At 35.6% G+C, this 15936-nt stretch overlaps 1 protein-coding gene across 6 annotated transcripts in view; it reads left to right on the forward strand.

The window, feature by feature from the left end:
* Positions 1 to 15443, forward strand: part of CCSER1 (coiled-coil serine rich protein 1) — a 1349277-nt gene extending 1333834 nt beyond the window's left edge. For all 6 annotated transcript variants that reach the window (XM_032400829.1, XM_032400826.1, XM_032400831.1 and 3 more), the window contains one exon: positions 11128 to 15443. In XM_032400829.1, coding sequence (XP_032256720.1) covers positions 11128 to 11613 — 486 coding nt within the window. In that variant the 3' untranslated portion in view covers positions 11614 to 15443. The remainder of the gene's footprint in view (positions 1 to 11127) is intronic.
* Positions 15444 to 15936: the final 493 nt, after the last annotated feature.

Genomic DNA, 15936 nt, shown 5'->3' on the forward strand with positions numbered 1-15936 from the left:
ATGATTTTTTTTCCCTCAGAATATTTCCCAAAGAGCACTCATAATGTGTCTAAAGTTTGGATGCAGATATTAAGCACAATTTGTGGATTTGTTGGTAACTTGTTCAACAGTTAAGTGAGCATCTTACAGAAGTCATAAAGAAGAAGAGAAAATGAAAGCTCACGTTTCTAAGTATGCTTAAATACCTAGAATATCGGAGTATGCTCCAGAGGGACAGAGATCACAAGGAGACTCCTCCAGGAACAAAGGAGTTAGAGGTGCCATTCCCCTCCCTTACACCCCAGGTTAAACACATGGCCACCTGTGGGAACCAGCACACCACTAACATTCACTACCCAACTTGCTTACACCATGTCCCTGTCCCCAGATTTTGGGGATCTGCCCCCTCCAGCCAGGCTTGCCTCAGGCCGAGCACTGCTGGTCTGTTCTCCCAGAAGACCAGCACATAACTTAACACCACTGCATGTCCTGACCACATGTTTTGTGGGTCTCATTTGTGGTGGTGGCAGCAGCAGGTCTCCTGTGGGGGAGACCCGTGGTGCTCACCTTGTAAAAATTGTGAGCCCTGCCCACACACATGTTTTACTGATCTACCCACGCTGGCCCAGTCCCAGCAGCAGTGGCTCATCCCCTCTCATGGAGGAGAGGAGTGCCACTGGGCACCTCTCCTACAAGGATCCACCCCCTCCAATTGCTCTTGACAGGAGCCCATTCATATGGGAGCCAGAAGCCTGGCTGTGTGCAAGCAGCCCCAATATGGGCCAGGACCACTCCAAAGTGACTCCTACCATGGGGAGAGGGAAAGAAAACACATATACAAGTCAGATGGTGGCCCCAGCAGAGGTCTATGGGCAGACAGCTGTTCTGATTGTAAGCCCTGCTCAACAATGAAAGTTTCTTGGGGGACAATATGGGGAAAGTACCCTGCAGTTTAGTGCTACTTCACCTCTGGCAAACATCTGGTCTGACTCAACTCAAGCCCAAGGCATCCCCAGACTGGTCCGCTAACACAGGGACCAAACACTACCTACATCAAGAAATGAGCCATTGCAGACAATTGGACTGAAGGAAAATGTGGCTTAGCCATAATAGCAGGGCACAGGCATTACATATTAGAGTCACCCCTGAAATGCCAAATTCAGGTAAATGGGATGTGGCACTGCAGAGCACTATAGAACCTCTTCTTCATAAGGAGGCTACTTTCAAGAATAGGAGCTATAGATGACTTTCCTAATACACAGAAAGAAATACATAGACTTAGACATAATAAGGAGACAGAGGAATATGTCACAAATCAAAGAATAGGACAAAACCCCACAAGAGACCTAAGCAAAACAGAGATAGGTAATATGCCTGATTAAAAATTTAAAGTAATGATCATAAAGATACTCACTGGGCTTGAGAAAAGAGTCAAGGACATCAGTGAGACTCTTAACAAAGATAAAAAAAGAACGAATCAGAGATGAAGAACAAAATAAATGAAATTAACAATACACTAGGTGGAATAAATAGCAGAATAGAGGAAGTGGAAGAACGAATCAGTGACCTGGAGGACAGAGTAATGGCAAGTACTCAGGCTGAGCAGGTTAGATAAAAAAATATATATAGAAAATGAGATTAGACTTAGAGAACTCAGTGACTCCATCAAACATAATAACATTTGCATTACAGAGATCCCAGAATAAAAGAGAGGAAAGGGGGCAGAAAATTTATTTGAAGAAATAATAGCTGAAAACTTCCCTATCTGGGGAAGGAAACAGATCTCCAGATCCAGGATGCACAGAGAGCCCCCAACAAGACCAACCCAAGGAGGGCCACACCAAGACACATAGTAATTAAAATGGCAAAAAGTGGTGATTAAGAGAAAAAGTTTTAAAGCAGCAAGAAGAGGGTGCCTGGGTGGCTCAGTCATTAAGCGTCTGCCTTCGGCTCAGGTCATGATCCCAGTGTCCTGGGATCGAGTCCCACATCGGGCTCCCTGCTTGGCAGGAAGCCTGCTTCTCCCTCTCCAACTCCCCCTGCTTGTGTTCCTGCTCTAGCTATCTCTCTCTCTGTCAAATAAATAAATAAAATCTTTAAATAAATAAATAAATAAATAAAGCAGCAAGAAGAAAGAAGACAGTTACATACAAGGGAAATCTCATAAGGATATCAGCTGATATTTCAGCAGAAACTCTGCATGATACATTCAAAGTGCCAAAAGGAAAAAAAAAATCTGCAGCCAAGAATACTCTATCCATCAAGGCTATTGTTCAGAATAGAAGGTGAGATAAAGAATTTTCCAGACAAACAAAAGTTAAAGGAATTCATGACCACTAAACCAGCCCTACAAGATAAGTTAAAGGGGATGTGTTGAGTGGAAAGGAAAGACCTTACATAAGAGTAAGAAAAGCAGGAAGCATAAAAGCAGTAAAAATAATTATATCCAGAAAAACCAGGCAAGGGACTCACGAAATTAAAGGATGTAAGGTATAATAATATATACTTAAAACATGGTGGGGAGAGGAGTAAAGAATGGACTAAAATTTAGGTGATCATTAACTTAATGCAGACAGTTATATACGATGTTATATTAAACCTAATGGTAACCACAAATCAAAAGCTACTAATAGATATGCAAAAAAGGAAAGAGAAAGGAATCTGAGTATATCACTAAAGAAAGCCAACTTATGGTGAAGGAAGAGAGCAAGGAAACAAAAGAACAGAGAAAAACTACAAAAACAACCACAAAACAAGTAGCAAAATAGCAATAAAAACATATCTATCAATAATTATTTTGAATATATATGGATTAACAGATATATTCAGAATATTCCATACTAAAACCACAGAATAAACATACTTTTCCAGTGCACATGGAATAATCTCCAGAATACATCATATATTTGGCCACAAAACAAGTCTCAACAGATTCAAGAAATTCAAAGTCACACCATGCATCTTTTCTGACCACAAGGCTATGAAACTAGAAATCAACCACAAGAAAAAATCTAGAAAGAGCCCAAACACATGGAGGTTAAATAACATGCTACTAAACAATGAGTGGGTCAAGTAATAAATCAAAGAGGAAATTAAGAGAAAATACATACAGACAAATGAAAATGAAAATACACTGGTCCAAAATCTTTGGGATGCAGCAAAAGCTGTTCTAAGAGGAAAGTTTATAGCAATACAGACCTACCTCAAGAAGCATGAAATATCTCAAGTAAACAAGCATGAAATATCTCAAGTAAACAATCTAACCTTACACTCAAAGAAGCTAGAAAAAGAAGAACAAGGAAACCCTAAACCCGAAGAAGGAAATAATAAAATAATAATAATAAATAAAATAATAAAATAATGAAAATTAGAGTGGAAATAAATGACATAGAGACTAAAAACAAATGCAAACAATAAAAACAACAGATTGATGAAACCAGGAGCTGTTTTTTTGAAAAAATCTACAAAATTGATAAACCCCTGGCCAGACTCATTGAGAGAGAGAAAGGGAGGGAGAGAGAGGGAGAGAGAGAACTCAAACAAAATCAGAAATGGAAGAGGACAACCAATACCACAGAAATACAAAGGACTGTAAGATAATATTATGAAAAATTACAGGCCAACAAATTGGACAACCATAAAAAATTAAATTCCTAGACATATAACCTACCAAAACTGAAGCAGGAAGAAATGGAAAATTTGAACAGGCTGATTACCAGCAATGAAACTGAATCAGTAATCAAAAAAAAATCTCAACAAACAGAATTCCAGGAGCAGACAGCTTCAATGGCAAATTCTACCAAATATTAAAAGAGATAATACCTATTCTTCTTAAATGTTTCCAAAAAATAGAAGAGGAAGCAAATTGTCTAAATTCATTCTATGAGGCTGGCATTACATTGACACCAAAATCGGATAAAGACACCACAAAAATGAGAACTACACGCCAATATCTCCCATGAACATAGATGCAAAAATCCTCAACAAAATACTGGCAAACCAAATGTAACAATACATTAAAAACAATCATTCACCATGATCAACTGGGATTTATTCCTGGGTTGCAAGTGTGGTTAAATATTTGCAAATCAATCAATGTGATACATCACATTAATAAGAAAGGAGAAAAACCATATGATCATTTGATCATTTCAATAGAGGCAGAAAAACATTTGACAAAGTACATCATCCTCACCAAAGTAGGTTTACAGTAACATATCTCAACATAATAAAGGCCGTATATGAAAAACCCAAAGCTAACATCATACTCATTGGTAAAACAAAACAAAACAAAACAAAACTGAGAGCTTTTCCTCTAAGGTCAGGAAAAAGACAAGAATGTTCACTCTCACTACCGTTTTGCAGTACAGTATTGGGAATCCTGGCTGCAGCAATCAGACAACAAAAAGAAATAATAGGCATCCAAATCAGTAAGGAAGAAGTAAAACTTTCACTATTTGCAGATGACATGATACTCTATATAAAAAACCCTGAAGACTCTACCTAAAACTAATAGAACAGATAAATGAGTTCAGTATGTTTGCAGGATACAAAATCATTGTACAGAAATCTGTTTCATTTCTATACACTAATAATGAAGAAGCAGAAAGAGAAATTCAGGAAACAATCCCATTTACAATTGTACCAAAAATAATACAATACCTAGGAATAAACTTAACCAAGGAAGTGAAAGGCCTATACTCTGAAAAGTATAAAACACTGCTGAAAGAAATCAAAGATGACACAAACAAATGGAAAGACAGTCTATGCTCATGGATTGGAAGAACAAATATTGTTAACCTACCCAACACAACCTACAGATTTAATGCAATCCCTATGAAAATACCAATAGCATTTTTCACAGAAGTAGAACAAATCATCCTAAAATTTGTATGGAACTGCAAAATACCCCAAATACCCAAAGCAACCTTGAAAAAGAAAACAAAGTTGGAGGTATCACAATTCCATACATCAAGTTATACTATAAAGCTGTAATATTGAAGACAGTATAGTACTGGAACAAAAAACAGACACATAGATCAATGGAACAGAATAGAAAGTGCTGAAATAAACCCATGATTATAAGGTCAATTAACCTGACACTGGGAGTAAGCATACACAATGTGAAAAATCTCTTCAACAAATGGTGGAAAGCTATATGTAAAAGAATGAAACTGGACCACTATTTAATGCCATGCACAAAAATAAACTCAAAGTGGATTGAAGACCTAAATGTGAGACCTAAAACCATAAAAATCCTGAAAGAGAGCAGGGGCAGTAATTTCACTGCATATTTGCTGTAATGGCGTCCTTCTGGATAGGTCTCCTGAGGCAAGAGAAACAAAAGCAAAAATAAACTACTGGGGCTACGTAAAATTAAAAAAAGCTTCTGCACAGTGGAAGGAAACAACCAACAAAACTAAAAGGCAACCTACTGAATGAGAGAAGATATTTGCAAATGACATATCCAGTAAAGGATTAGTATCCAAGATATATAAAGAATTTCTACAACTCAATATCCAAAAGACAAACAATCCAAATGAAAATTGGGCAGAAGACATGGCAGACATTTCTCCAAATAAGACATTCAGATGGCCAACATATGAAAAGATGCTCAACACTGGGGAAAGGCAAATCAAAATTACAATGAGATATCACCTTACACCTATCAGAATAGCTAAAATCAAAAACAGAAGTCAAGTGTTGGTGAGGATGTGGAGAAAAAAGAACCACCTTGTATTGTTGGTGGGGACGAAAACTGGTGCAGCCACTGCGGAAGACAATATGGAGGTTCCTTAAAAATTTAAAAATAGAACTGCCCTGTGATCCAGTAATTGGACTACTGGGTATTTGCCCAAAAGATATAAAAATGCTAAATTGAAGTGATATATGCACCCCTATGTTTATTGCAGCATTATTTACAATAGCCAAATTATAGAAGCAACCCAAGTGTGAATTCACAGGTAAATGGATAAAGAAGATATATATATATATAATACACACACAATGGAATATTATTCAGCTATAAAAAGGAATGAAAACCTGCCATTTGCAACCACATGGATGGATCTAGAGAGTTTAATGCTAAGCACAATAAGCCAGTCAGAGAAAGACAAGTACCATATGATCTCACTCATGTGGAATTTAAGAAACAAAACAAAGGAAAAAGACACACAAACCCAAAAAACAGACTTTTAACTATAGAATACTAACAGATGGTTACCTGAGGGGAGGTAGGGGGGATGGGTGAAGTAGGTAAAGTGGATTAAGAGTATACTTACCTTGATTAACACTGAGTAACATATGGAACTGTTGAATCACTATATTGCATACCTGCAACTAATATAACCCTGTATATTAACTACACTAGAATCAAAATAAAAGAAAAAAAAGGTAAAAAAAATAGCAGTTTACTACAAACATGAAGACAATATTAAAAGAGAAAAGACATGTTTAACAAAATATCTCAACTTGAAATCCCTGAGTATAAGCACACCCTGAAGATATCCCCTAATATGCTTTAGTTTTACAGAAAATTGAGGAGGTACATCTTAGTAACAAAATCTTCAAGCATGAATTTATAGTATTGTTCTGTATGTATTTTATTAAAATGTGATACATTTTAGCAATATTCCCATGGGAATACTGGGGGGCCACTAAGAGGTATTAAATCAAGAAAACTGTCTATCCCACACTATCCGTAGGATACAAGTTCATTGTGCTTCCATCTTCCCATCAATATACAGCCATACCTTGTTTTATCACACTTGACATTTTTTACAGATTGAAGGCTTGTGGCAATCCTGCATTGAGCAAGTCTATGGGCACCATTTTTCTAACAGCATCTGCTCACTTCGTGTCGCTGTGTCACATTTTTATAATTCTTACAATATTTCAAAATAGTCATTGTTTTTATATTTGTTATGGTGCTCTCTTATCAGTGTTGAAATTGTGCCACAAACTGCAACTACAGAAGACGGCAAACAATTGATAAATGTGGTGTGTGTCTGACTGCTCCACCAACCAGCCACTCCTCTGACGCTCTCCCTCTCCTTGAGCTTCCCTATCCCCTGGCACAAGAATATTGAAATTATGGCAATAACACTACAATGGCCTCTAAGTGGTCAAGGTAAAGAAAGAGTTGCACATCTCTCACCTTTAACCCAAAAGCTAGAAATGACTAAGCTTAGTGAGGAAGACATGTTGAAATCCAAAATAGGCTGACAGCTTGTTCTCTTGGGCCAAACAGCCAAATTGTGAATGTAAAGGAAAAGTTCTTGAAGGAAATTAAAAGTGCTACCCCAGTGAACACATGAATGATAAGAAAGTGAAATATACTTATTGCTTAGATGGAGAAAGTTTTAGTGGTCTGGATAGAAGATCAAACCAGCTACAACATTCCCTTAAGCCAAAGCCTAATCCCCAGAAAGGTCCCAAGTTTGTTTAATTCTATGAAGGCTGAGAGGTGAGGAAACTGAAGAAGAATATGGTATTACCAGAGACTGGTTCATGAAGTTTAAGGAAAGAAGTCATCTCTATAACATCAAAGGTCAAGGTGAAGCAGCAAGTGCTGACTTAGAAGCTCCAGCAAGTTATCCAGAAGTTCTAACTAAGATAATTAATGAAGGTAGCTATTCCAAACAACAGATTTTCAGTGTAGTCAAAATAGTTCTTCTGTTGAAAGAAGATGCCATCTAGGACTTTCATAGCTAGAGAGAAGAAGTCAATGCCTGGCTTCAAAGGACAGGTTGACTCTCTTGTTAGAGGCTAATGCAGCTGGTGACTTTAAATTGAAGCCAATCTGAAAATCCTAGGGCCCTTAAAACATAAAAAATTTATTCTGCCTGTGCCCTATAAATGGAACAAAACTTGGATGACGGTACATCTGTTTACAATGTGGCTTAGTGACTATTTTAAGCCAACTGTTGAGACCTACTGTCAGAAAAAAGATTCTTTTTGAAATATTACTCCTCATTGACAATGCAACTGATCATTCAAGAGCTTTGTTGGAAATATACAATGAGATTGATGCTTTTATGCATGCCAACACAACACCCATTCTGTAGCCCATGGATCAAGAAGTCATTTCAACTTTCAAGTCTTATTATTTAAGAAATAAATCTTGTAAATCTATAGCTGCTGCTATCGAAGTGATGCCTCTGATGGATATGGGCAAACTCAACTGAAAACCTTCTGGAAAGGATTCACCATTCCAAATGTCATTAAGGATATTCATGAATCATGGAAAGAGGTAAAAAAATCAACAGTAACAGGAATTTGGAAGAAATGGACTCTAACCCTCATGGATGATTAAGGGCTTCAAGACTTCAGTGGAGAAAGTAAATGCAGATGTAGTAGAAATAGCAAGAGAGCTAAAATCAGAACTGGAGACTAGAATATGACTGAATTGCTGAAATCTTATGATAAAACGTTAATGTATAAGGAGTTGCTTCTTACGGATGAGCAAATAAAGTTTCTTGAGATGGAACCTACTTCTGGTGAAGATGCTGTGAAATTATTACAGTGACAGCATAGAATTTAGAATATTACATGAACTTAGTTGGCAAAGCAGCAGCAGGATTTTAGAGGGTTGACTTCAATTTTGAAACAAGTTCTACTGTGGGTAAAATGCTATCAAACAACATTACATGCTACAGAGAAGTCATTTGTGAGAGGAAGAGTCTATCAAGGTGACAAACTTCATTGTCTTATCTTAAGAAGTTGCCACAGCCACCCCAGCTTTCAACAACCACCACCCTGATAAGTGAGCAGCCAGCAACATCAGGACAAGACCTTCCACCAGCAAAAAAAAAATTACAACTCCTGGAAAGCTCAGATGATGGCTAACATTTTTTTAGTAATAAAATGTTTTTAATGAAGACATGTACATTGTTTTTTAGGCATAACACTATTGCACACTTAATAGACTACAGTATAGTGTCACATAACTTTTGTATGCACTGGGAAACCAAAAAAATTCATTTGACTTGCTTTATTGTGATATTAGCTTTATTGTAGTGGTTTGGAATTGAACCTGCAGTATCTCAAGGTATGCCTATAATAGGAACAATAGAAGCTACCTCAAAAGACTGTTGTGAAAATTAAATATGTAAGGGTATAAGAAGAATGGTTGGCATTAATATACATTCAATAAATATCATGTATTATTATTTTAAGCAGATAAACTTTTTCAGTGGTTCTTAAATGCTTAATATGTGTCAGCAAACTGGGTCAGGTAGATAAGGTGTATATAAGAAAAGTGGATGACTTGAGGTTGGATTTTTGCAGTACATCAGTAAGACCTTGATTTAAAGGGACATATGGAAAAGAGAGAAAGCAAAGATAATCTCCAGGTGTTGGCCTGATAATGGTGCCATTTATTGAGAAAAAGGATATTTGGGTAATAGGTTTCAGAGTCAAAATCAAGTTTGTTTGGTTCTATGTCAAATATATTAATTAAAGTGATGACAACTGGATACGTAAATTGGGGCTCAAAATAGAGATCACTTTTAGAGAAATGGTTTTCTAGGGAATGATGAAATGTTAGATATGTAAAACGACACCATCTAGATGTCGAGTATGCAGAAATTTTCATTGGCTCCTTCAGCACATTTTGTATCAGTTGACTGCCACAGTGTACTCTATACTCTTCTCTTTCCTCCTTCTTTGCAACAATAAATCTTTCACTTTTTGCCTCTAGAGCCATAAGTCAACTTGTCAGTTTCTATGTCTGTATTTTTCTAAACAAAGATAGGGCTCTCTTCAAGAGGAGTTCTGGTGCCAGCATGTAATCTTTACTTTCTTTTTTTTTTTTTTTTTAACTTTGGAAAATATTTTTTCCCCTTTTCCTCATTTTCATTGCCTTTCTTTTACTTAACTTCCATTAATTAACATTCAATGTATTATTAGTTTGAGAGGTAGAGGTCAGTGATTCTTTGCTTTCTTTGTAGCATGATTCAATGAGCTATGTCTTATTTCTCTCATTAGAGTATACATTAGAGTATATTAGAGTATATATTTCTCTCATTAGAGTATACAAGAGTATATACTCTTGGACCTGATTTTTTCTGATTAACAAAGTATAACCAAAAGTCTAAATTAAACACTTGCTGAAATTTTTCTAAGTGCTCTATAGTTCTCCTTAGGTCATTGTAGTTACTTTGTTTTTAGTTCCTTAAATTTCTAGGTTACCATTTTGCTGACACAAATCATGATATTGGTAATTCTAAAACTCTCTTAGCATATGCTTAAATAAGTATAGTATTTTAAATCCAACAAAAATTTAATGGCCTCATATGTGGATGTGCATTACGCAGTAAAATAATCTGTATTCTTAGATAAAACTATAGAATTCAAATTTAGGAAATTAGATAAACAAATTTCAAAATGCCTTTTAGTTCAACACTAAAAAGAAATAAGCTATCAAGCCATAGAAAGACATGAAGGAACCTTAGATGCATATTACTGGGTGAACTAAGCCAAATAGGAAAAGACTACATGAATACTGTATGATTTCAACTATACAACATTATGAAAAAGGCAAAATTGTGGAGACAATAAACAGATCAGTAGTTGCTAGGGATCAGAGGAGAAGGGGAGAGATTATTAAGTAGAACACATAGGATTTTTAGGGCTGTGAAAATATTCTGTATGACATTATAATAATAGAGAAGTGTCATATGAATTTGTTCCAAACTAAAGAAGGTACAGCTCATAGAGTGAACCCTAAGGTAGACTATGGACTTTAATTATATGTCAATGTAGGTTCATCACTGGTTAAAAAAAAAAAAAAAAAAAAAAAAAGTACCATTCTGGTGAATGATGTTGATAATGGTGGGAGGTTATGAATGTGTGGGGCAGACGGTGTAAGAGAAATCTCTGTACCTTCCTCTCAATTTTGTTGTAAAACTAAAACTGCTCCAAAAAATATTTTAAAAATGTCTTTTATAGTAAATTATCCATTTAACCACTATTTGTAGCAGTATTGCACTGGGAAATTTAATCTCATGAATTATGTTCTTTTTTTTTTTAAGCCTTGTTGAAAATTTAGGGGTTTGTACACATATGTAAAAATACCACTCTGTATTCTATGTATGCTATGAATGGATTTTTTTTTTAGACATCTTTTCCTTTCTGTGTCTACTGTAGGCTACATATCGAAATCGAATTGTGAGCCAAAGTCTCAGCACAAGGGACAGAAAAGCAATGCATACTCCCACCGAGGACCGTTTTAGATACTCAGCAGCTGATCAGACAAGCCCCTACAAAAGTAAGACCTGTCAACTATCAAGTCTATGTTTAAGTAATTTCTTGAAGGACAAGGAACTAGTGGAAGTTATCAAACACTCAAGAGGAACTTATGAGACCCTCACATCAGAGGTCACCCAGAATTTACGAGCCACCGTAGGGCAGAACTCTCTGAAGCCAACAGCTAAGACCGAAGGGCCTTCCACATTCTCAGAGAAACCAAAGGACCAAGCTACTGTGGCCCGACAACATTCGACCTTTACAGGAAGGTTTGGACAGCCACCAAGAGGGCCAATCTCTTTACACATGTACAGCAGAAAGAATGTTTTTCTCCACCACAATTTACACACCACTGAGCTGCAAACTCTAGGCCAGCAGGATGGATAATTAAATCACCCTATTCCTGTCTCTTGGTAGGATAAGGATGGTTAGTGTTTCTCGTGCATAGCTCATGTTTAAATTATCATATCCTTACTACTTATTTTTAGTTATAAACAAAGAATTGTGCACTTTTTTTTTTTTTTTTAGAATGAGGGTTCAGGCATGTTAATTGAATTAGGTTCGGTAGCCTTGAAGACTTTATTATATATATGTATAATAAATGGGACCATCTTGTTGGTTTATATAGTCCATAGTTTATTTATCTTTATCAGTCACTGATATGCATTGACGTTTCAGAAGGTAATAATATCAAATAGCACTCTGTTCACTTAATGGTGTTACTGTGAAAATAGATGTGAGGAATAAATAAAGGAACTGTAAAGAATTTTAAATTACATAGTTAATAGAAGGAGAAGAAAAGAAGGATTTTAAAGTCTTATATTTGATGTGTATTTATTTGAAGAATGAAGCTTGCTTGCATGTAACCTAGAGATACGTCTGCCTCTCTATTACATACATTCAAGCTTATCCTGCCATACTCTTAAGGGAGATACGGCTATTTCTTTTATCCTCTAAATGTTTAGTTCACACTGGTTCACAAAGGATTTCAGACTGAGTAATTGCTATCCAAATAGAGAATGACAGCTCTGATCTTTGAAAATTTTTGCTTTCCGTTTTGCTATGGCTGTTGAAGTAGTAGGACATAACACAGTGAGGTGGTAAAGTTGGGTGAATTTTATCAAATGATGCATAAAGCGTGACATGTTATATTCTGAGTCACTGTCATGGCAATATCAGCATTTTTTTTTTTTAATCTGAAGGATGGGTCATTCTAAGAAAACTATTTTATTTCACTTTCCTTGTATTTTTAACATTTTTACTTATTTTTATGTATGTCCAATTTTGCTCACTATGTATCAATTGCTTTATGTGATGAGTTGAGGAACAGGAAGTCAGTTTCTTGGTAGCCCAGTATACACGATTCTGACAACTCAGTCATCTAGATTTAGAAGAAAAAGTAAATATATGTGAACTTTGGCAGTTTGATCTCAGAAATAAATCTCTAACAGAAATGTTTAAAACTCATTTCACGGGAAATATTTCTCTTTAACAAACAAGGCCTAATATGTTTTGTACATAAGTGCACATGAGATGATCAATAAATCTAAATAATTCCTTTATGTTTAATTAATAACAGCTGCACACAACTGTAGAACTAAATAAATAAATAGTTTTAAAACAGTAAGGATCAGGGCTGCAATTTTCTTATACAGAAATAAAAGCTAGTAACTTTATCCATATTAGGCATAGTCCCTGCAAATTGAAATTGTCATACCTACTGCATGATGTTTCCCTTGCATTCTCTAACAGACAGACTCCATCAGCATGTACAAATGAAACGAATAAAGGGAAATTGAGATAGCAGTTTTAGCATGGCATCTGACTAATCTGCTTAAATTAAAGCTGTGTATGAAATGCATCTCTTAATACAAAAATGGATTAAAGTTCTATCCTTTGGGGAAAAGCCATTAAATTTCCTCCCAGCTCTAACTATTAAACTTTGCTCCATTTTTACACTTTGATTAGAATTGGTAAGAGTCAAGAGCCTAGTGGAAATGTTTTACTTTTAATTTTGGTTTTCCGAAGGAAGACACATGTGCATCAAGACAAATGTTTGCCAAATGTTTTCTTTGTGTGTTTGTAATTCTGCCAAAAGAGAACAATACACACAGAAATTTGCTTGGCTGAATGAGACTGCTATCTAAAATTCCCACTCTACTTTAGATGCTATAATATTCACGCAGATATACATTTTGGTCTGGGCAATATTTAAGAAATGATAGAAAAACTATGATTATTAATTGTGGAATTCAGCTTCATTTGTCCTGAATGTTGGTGTGTGTTGCTAGAATATTTGAAGTCTGTAAATAAATTAGCACGATAAAATAATCAAGGATTTTTTCCCAGGATATGGAAGAACTATGTATCACAAATAATGTTTTTGATTTGGACTTTTGGAGTTTATAGTTTTGTTTTTCTGAAAGATAGACTTTTGAATTATGCTTTGTAAAAATATAGTCTATTTAAGAAAATCTGTCATTTAATAGACATTTTAAGAGATGTTTTAAACACTAGTATTTTCTTGAAAAATCTTTTTTAAAGCTGAAACATTGAAAAAGAAAACCTGGATTCAACAGTTCAATTTTAAAAGGAGGGGTATTTTTTGGAAATATCATCTTAAAGCTGTTTTGTATCAGTATTTTCAGCATTGTTATAATATTATTTGTAATACTAAGTGTAACTCAGGCCTGGAGAAGTTGTAAGCCCGCTCTGCTGGTGTACATCAGTAACTCTAAAGCAGGGCTCCTTTGTAAGTTCCTCTCGTGTATGTATAGTAACTCAGAACAATGGCACGTGGGTATTCTTTCAGCAAACTGATCTCTTTGTACGAAAATCTCTAGTTTTCTAAGGCAGTTCCATGTATAAAAATGATTTATACATTTCTCCAAGGCGGTACATATCCAAAGACATGACACCAGGGGGAAAAAGTGCTTGTTTTTCTGAGGGAAGCAGTTGTCTTTTCTTTCCGTTCCTCTTTCTTCTGTGCATGTGTGTGTGTAGCTAAGCCGAAGCAACCCTGTAAAATGTCTGCTGCAAATGGTCTCTTCTGAATGTTGAATGTGTTTTAAAGGACACTTAAGAAGAGATACTCCTTGAGGAAAAGCTGTTTCCACCGGAAATAAACTGTTCCTGTTTTTGTAATTATTGGAACATGCAACTCTTTCTATGAACTCAGTGATTTTTTTTTTTTTTGAGTAATTTTATATGCTAACAGAGTCACAGCAAAATTATGAAGTATCTCTCCAACTATTTTTGCTTCTTTGGAGCACCATCGTTTTTGTGCAAATGACACCCTGAGACCGTAGCTGCAAAATGCTCAAGGTATGAATCTACCAGTATCAATATGCTCAGGGTAAGAACCTAGAGCCACACATTGTTCAACTTGTTTTCTTCATTTATGGATTGAGATATAAATAAAATAGCAAGCCTCTAGTCACCATTAAACATTTGTAGACATGCGCATACTTCCCTAGCTGAAAATGTTTATAAATGGTCATGATTACTCTGAGTTTTCCAAGGTTTAATCCAACCCATGGTCATTATTTCCCGAGTGTTATTGAATTCAAAAGAAATTTCACATTTTTTTTTTTTTTTTGCCTTGTGTGTGTTTGAGATAATACCTCCCCCTGAAAAGTTGGCATTTTTTTAATTATCATGTATTTACAGATTACATCCCCAAGATAAGTAACAATATTCCACTAGTCCTCCCAAGAACTTTCTTAGTAACTTAGTTCTAAGTTGATGGAACAGTAAGAGCAGTTTATTGACTGTCAAGTAGTGTTGCTCCACATGCATTATCACCTTTCCCATTATAAAAAAAGTGGTAATCCAATACAGTGAGTAACTTGGAATACAGAGTATAATCTTATAATCTCAATTTTGTCCCGCATTTTCACCTTCAGAATTATACATTCGAATATCTGTAGAAGTATGAAGTGCTTCAAACCAGCCCTTAAACTCTATGTGCTTAAAAGTGGAATAAGAAAGGGTATAGCTAAAGGTGCTGTCTGAAATTGCCATCCATGTGACTGAATCACATTCCCCATGGCTGAGGCTTTTCCCTGGGTGATAGATCAGTTTAAATGCAGCACTGATTCATTTATACTAGGATTTTAATTGCATTCTGGAACTCGACTCTAGGCATTATTATCATGTCTATTATTATTTTTTTTTTTTGTACAAGAAACAGGTCAATTATACAATTATATTTGGGAATTTATACCTCCTGGAATTTAACCTTTTTTTTTTCTTGTTCACTTTCCATGAGCTAACTTCATCATGCCAACTCTAGGCTATATCTAAACATGTGGCAGGGATGATAGAAAATATAAACTGTCTGGGCTCTTATAAAAAGCTGAATTACCCTGTGTAGAAAAGCAAACAGCCAACTATCAACCAAAGAAGCCTACTCCTCTAGTATACATTATCCCCAGATTTTTATTTTTCAAATCTTAATCTGTGCCGTGTTCTTTCACCAATAGTCAGAACCACAAACATATCCATAAACTATTTACAATAAATTTGATCTTTCTCAGAACCCAGCTGCAGTTCCAAGTAGCATAGGCCAAATACAAAAGTAAAAGATACACCTTCCAGTTGTGTTACATATGGAAAAGAATGAAAGTAGTATACCTTATTTTAGACCCGGAGAGTTTTCCACAAAAATCTTGACACAATAAAAAATTCCTAAAACAGAGTGGGTTTCTT

This window comes from Phoca vitulina, unplaced genomic scaffold, assembly GCF_004348235.1.
Source record: "Phoca vitulina isolate PV1807 unplaced genomic scaffold, GSC_HSeal_1.0 scaffold3, whole genome shotgun sequence".
Classification (NCBI taxonomy): domain Eukaryota; kingdom Metazoa; phylum Chordata; class Mammalia; order Carnivora; family Phocidae; genus Phoca; species Phoca vitulina.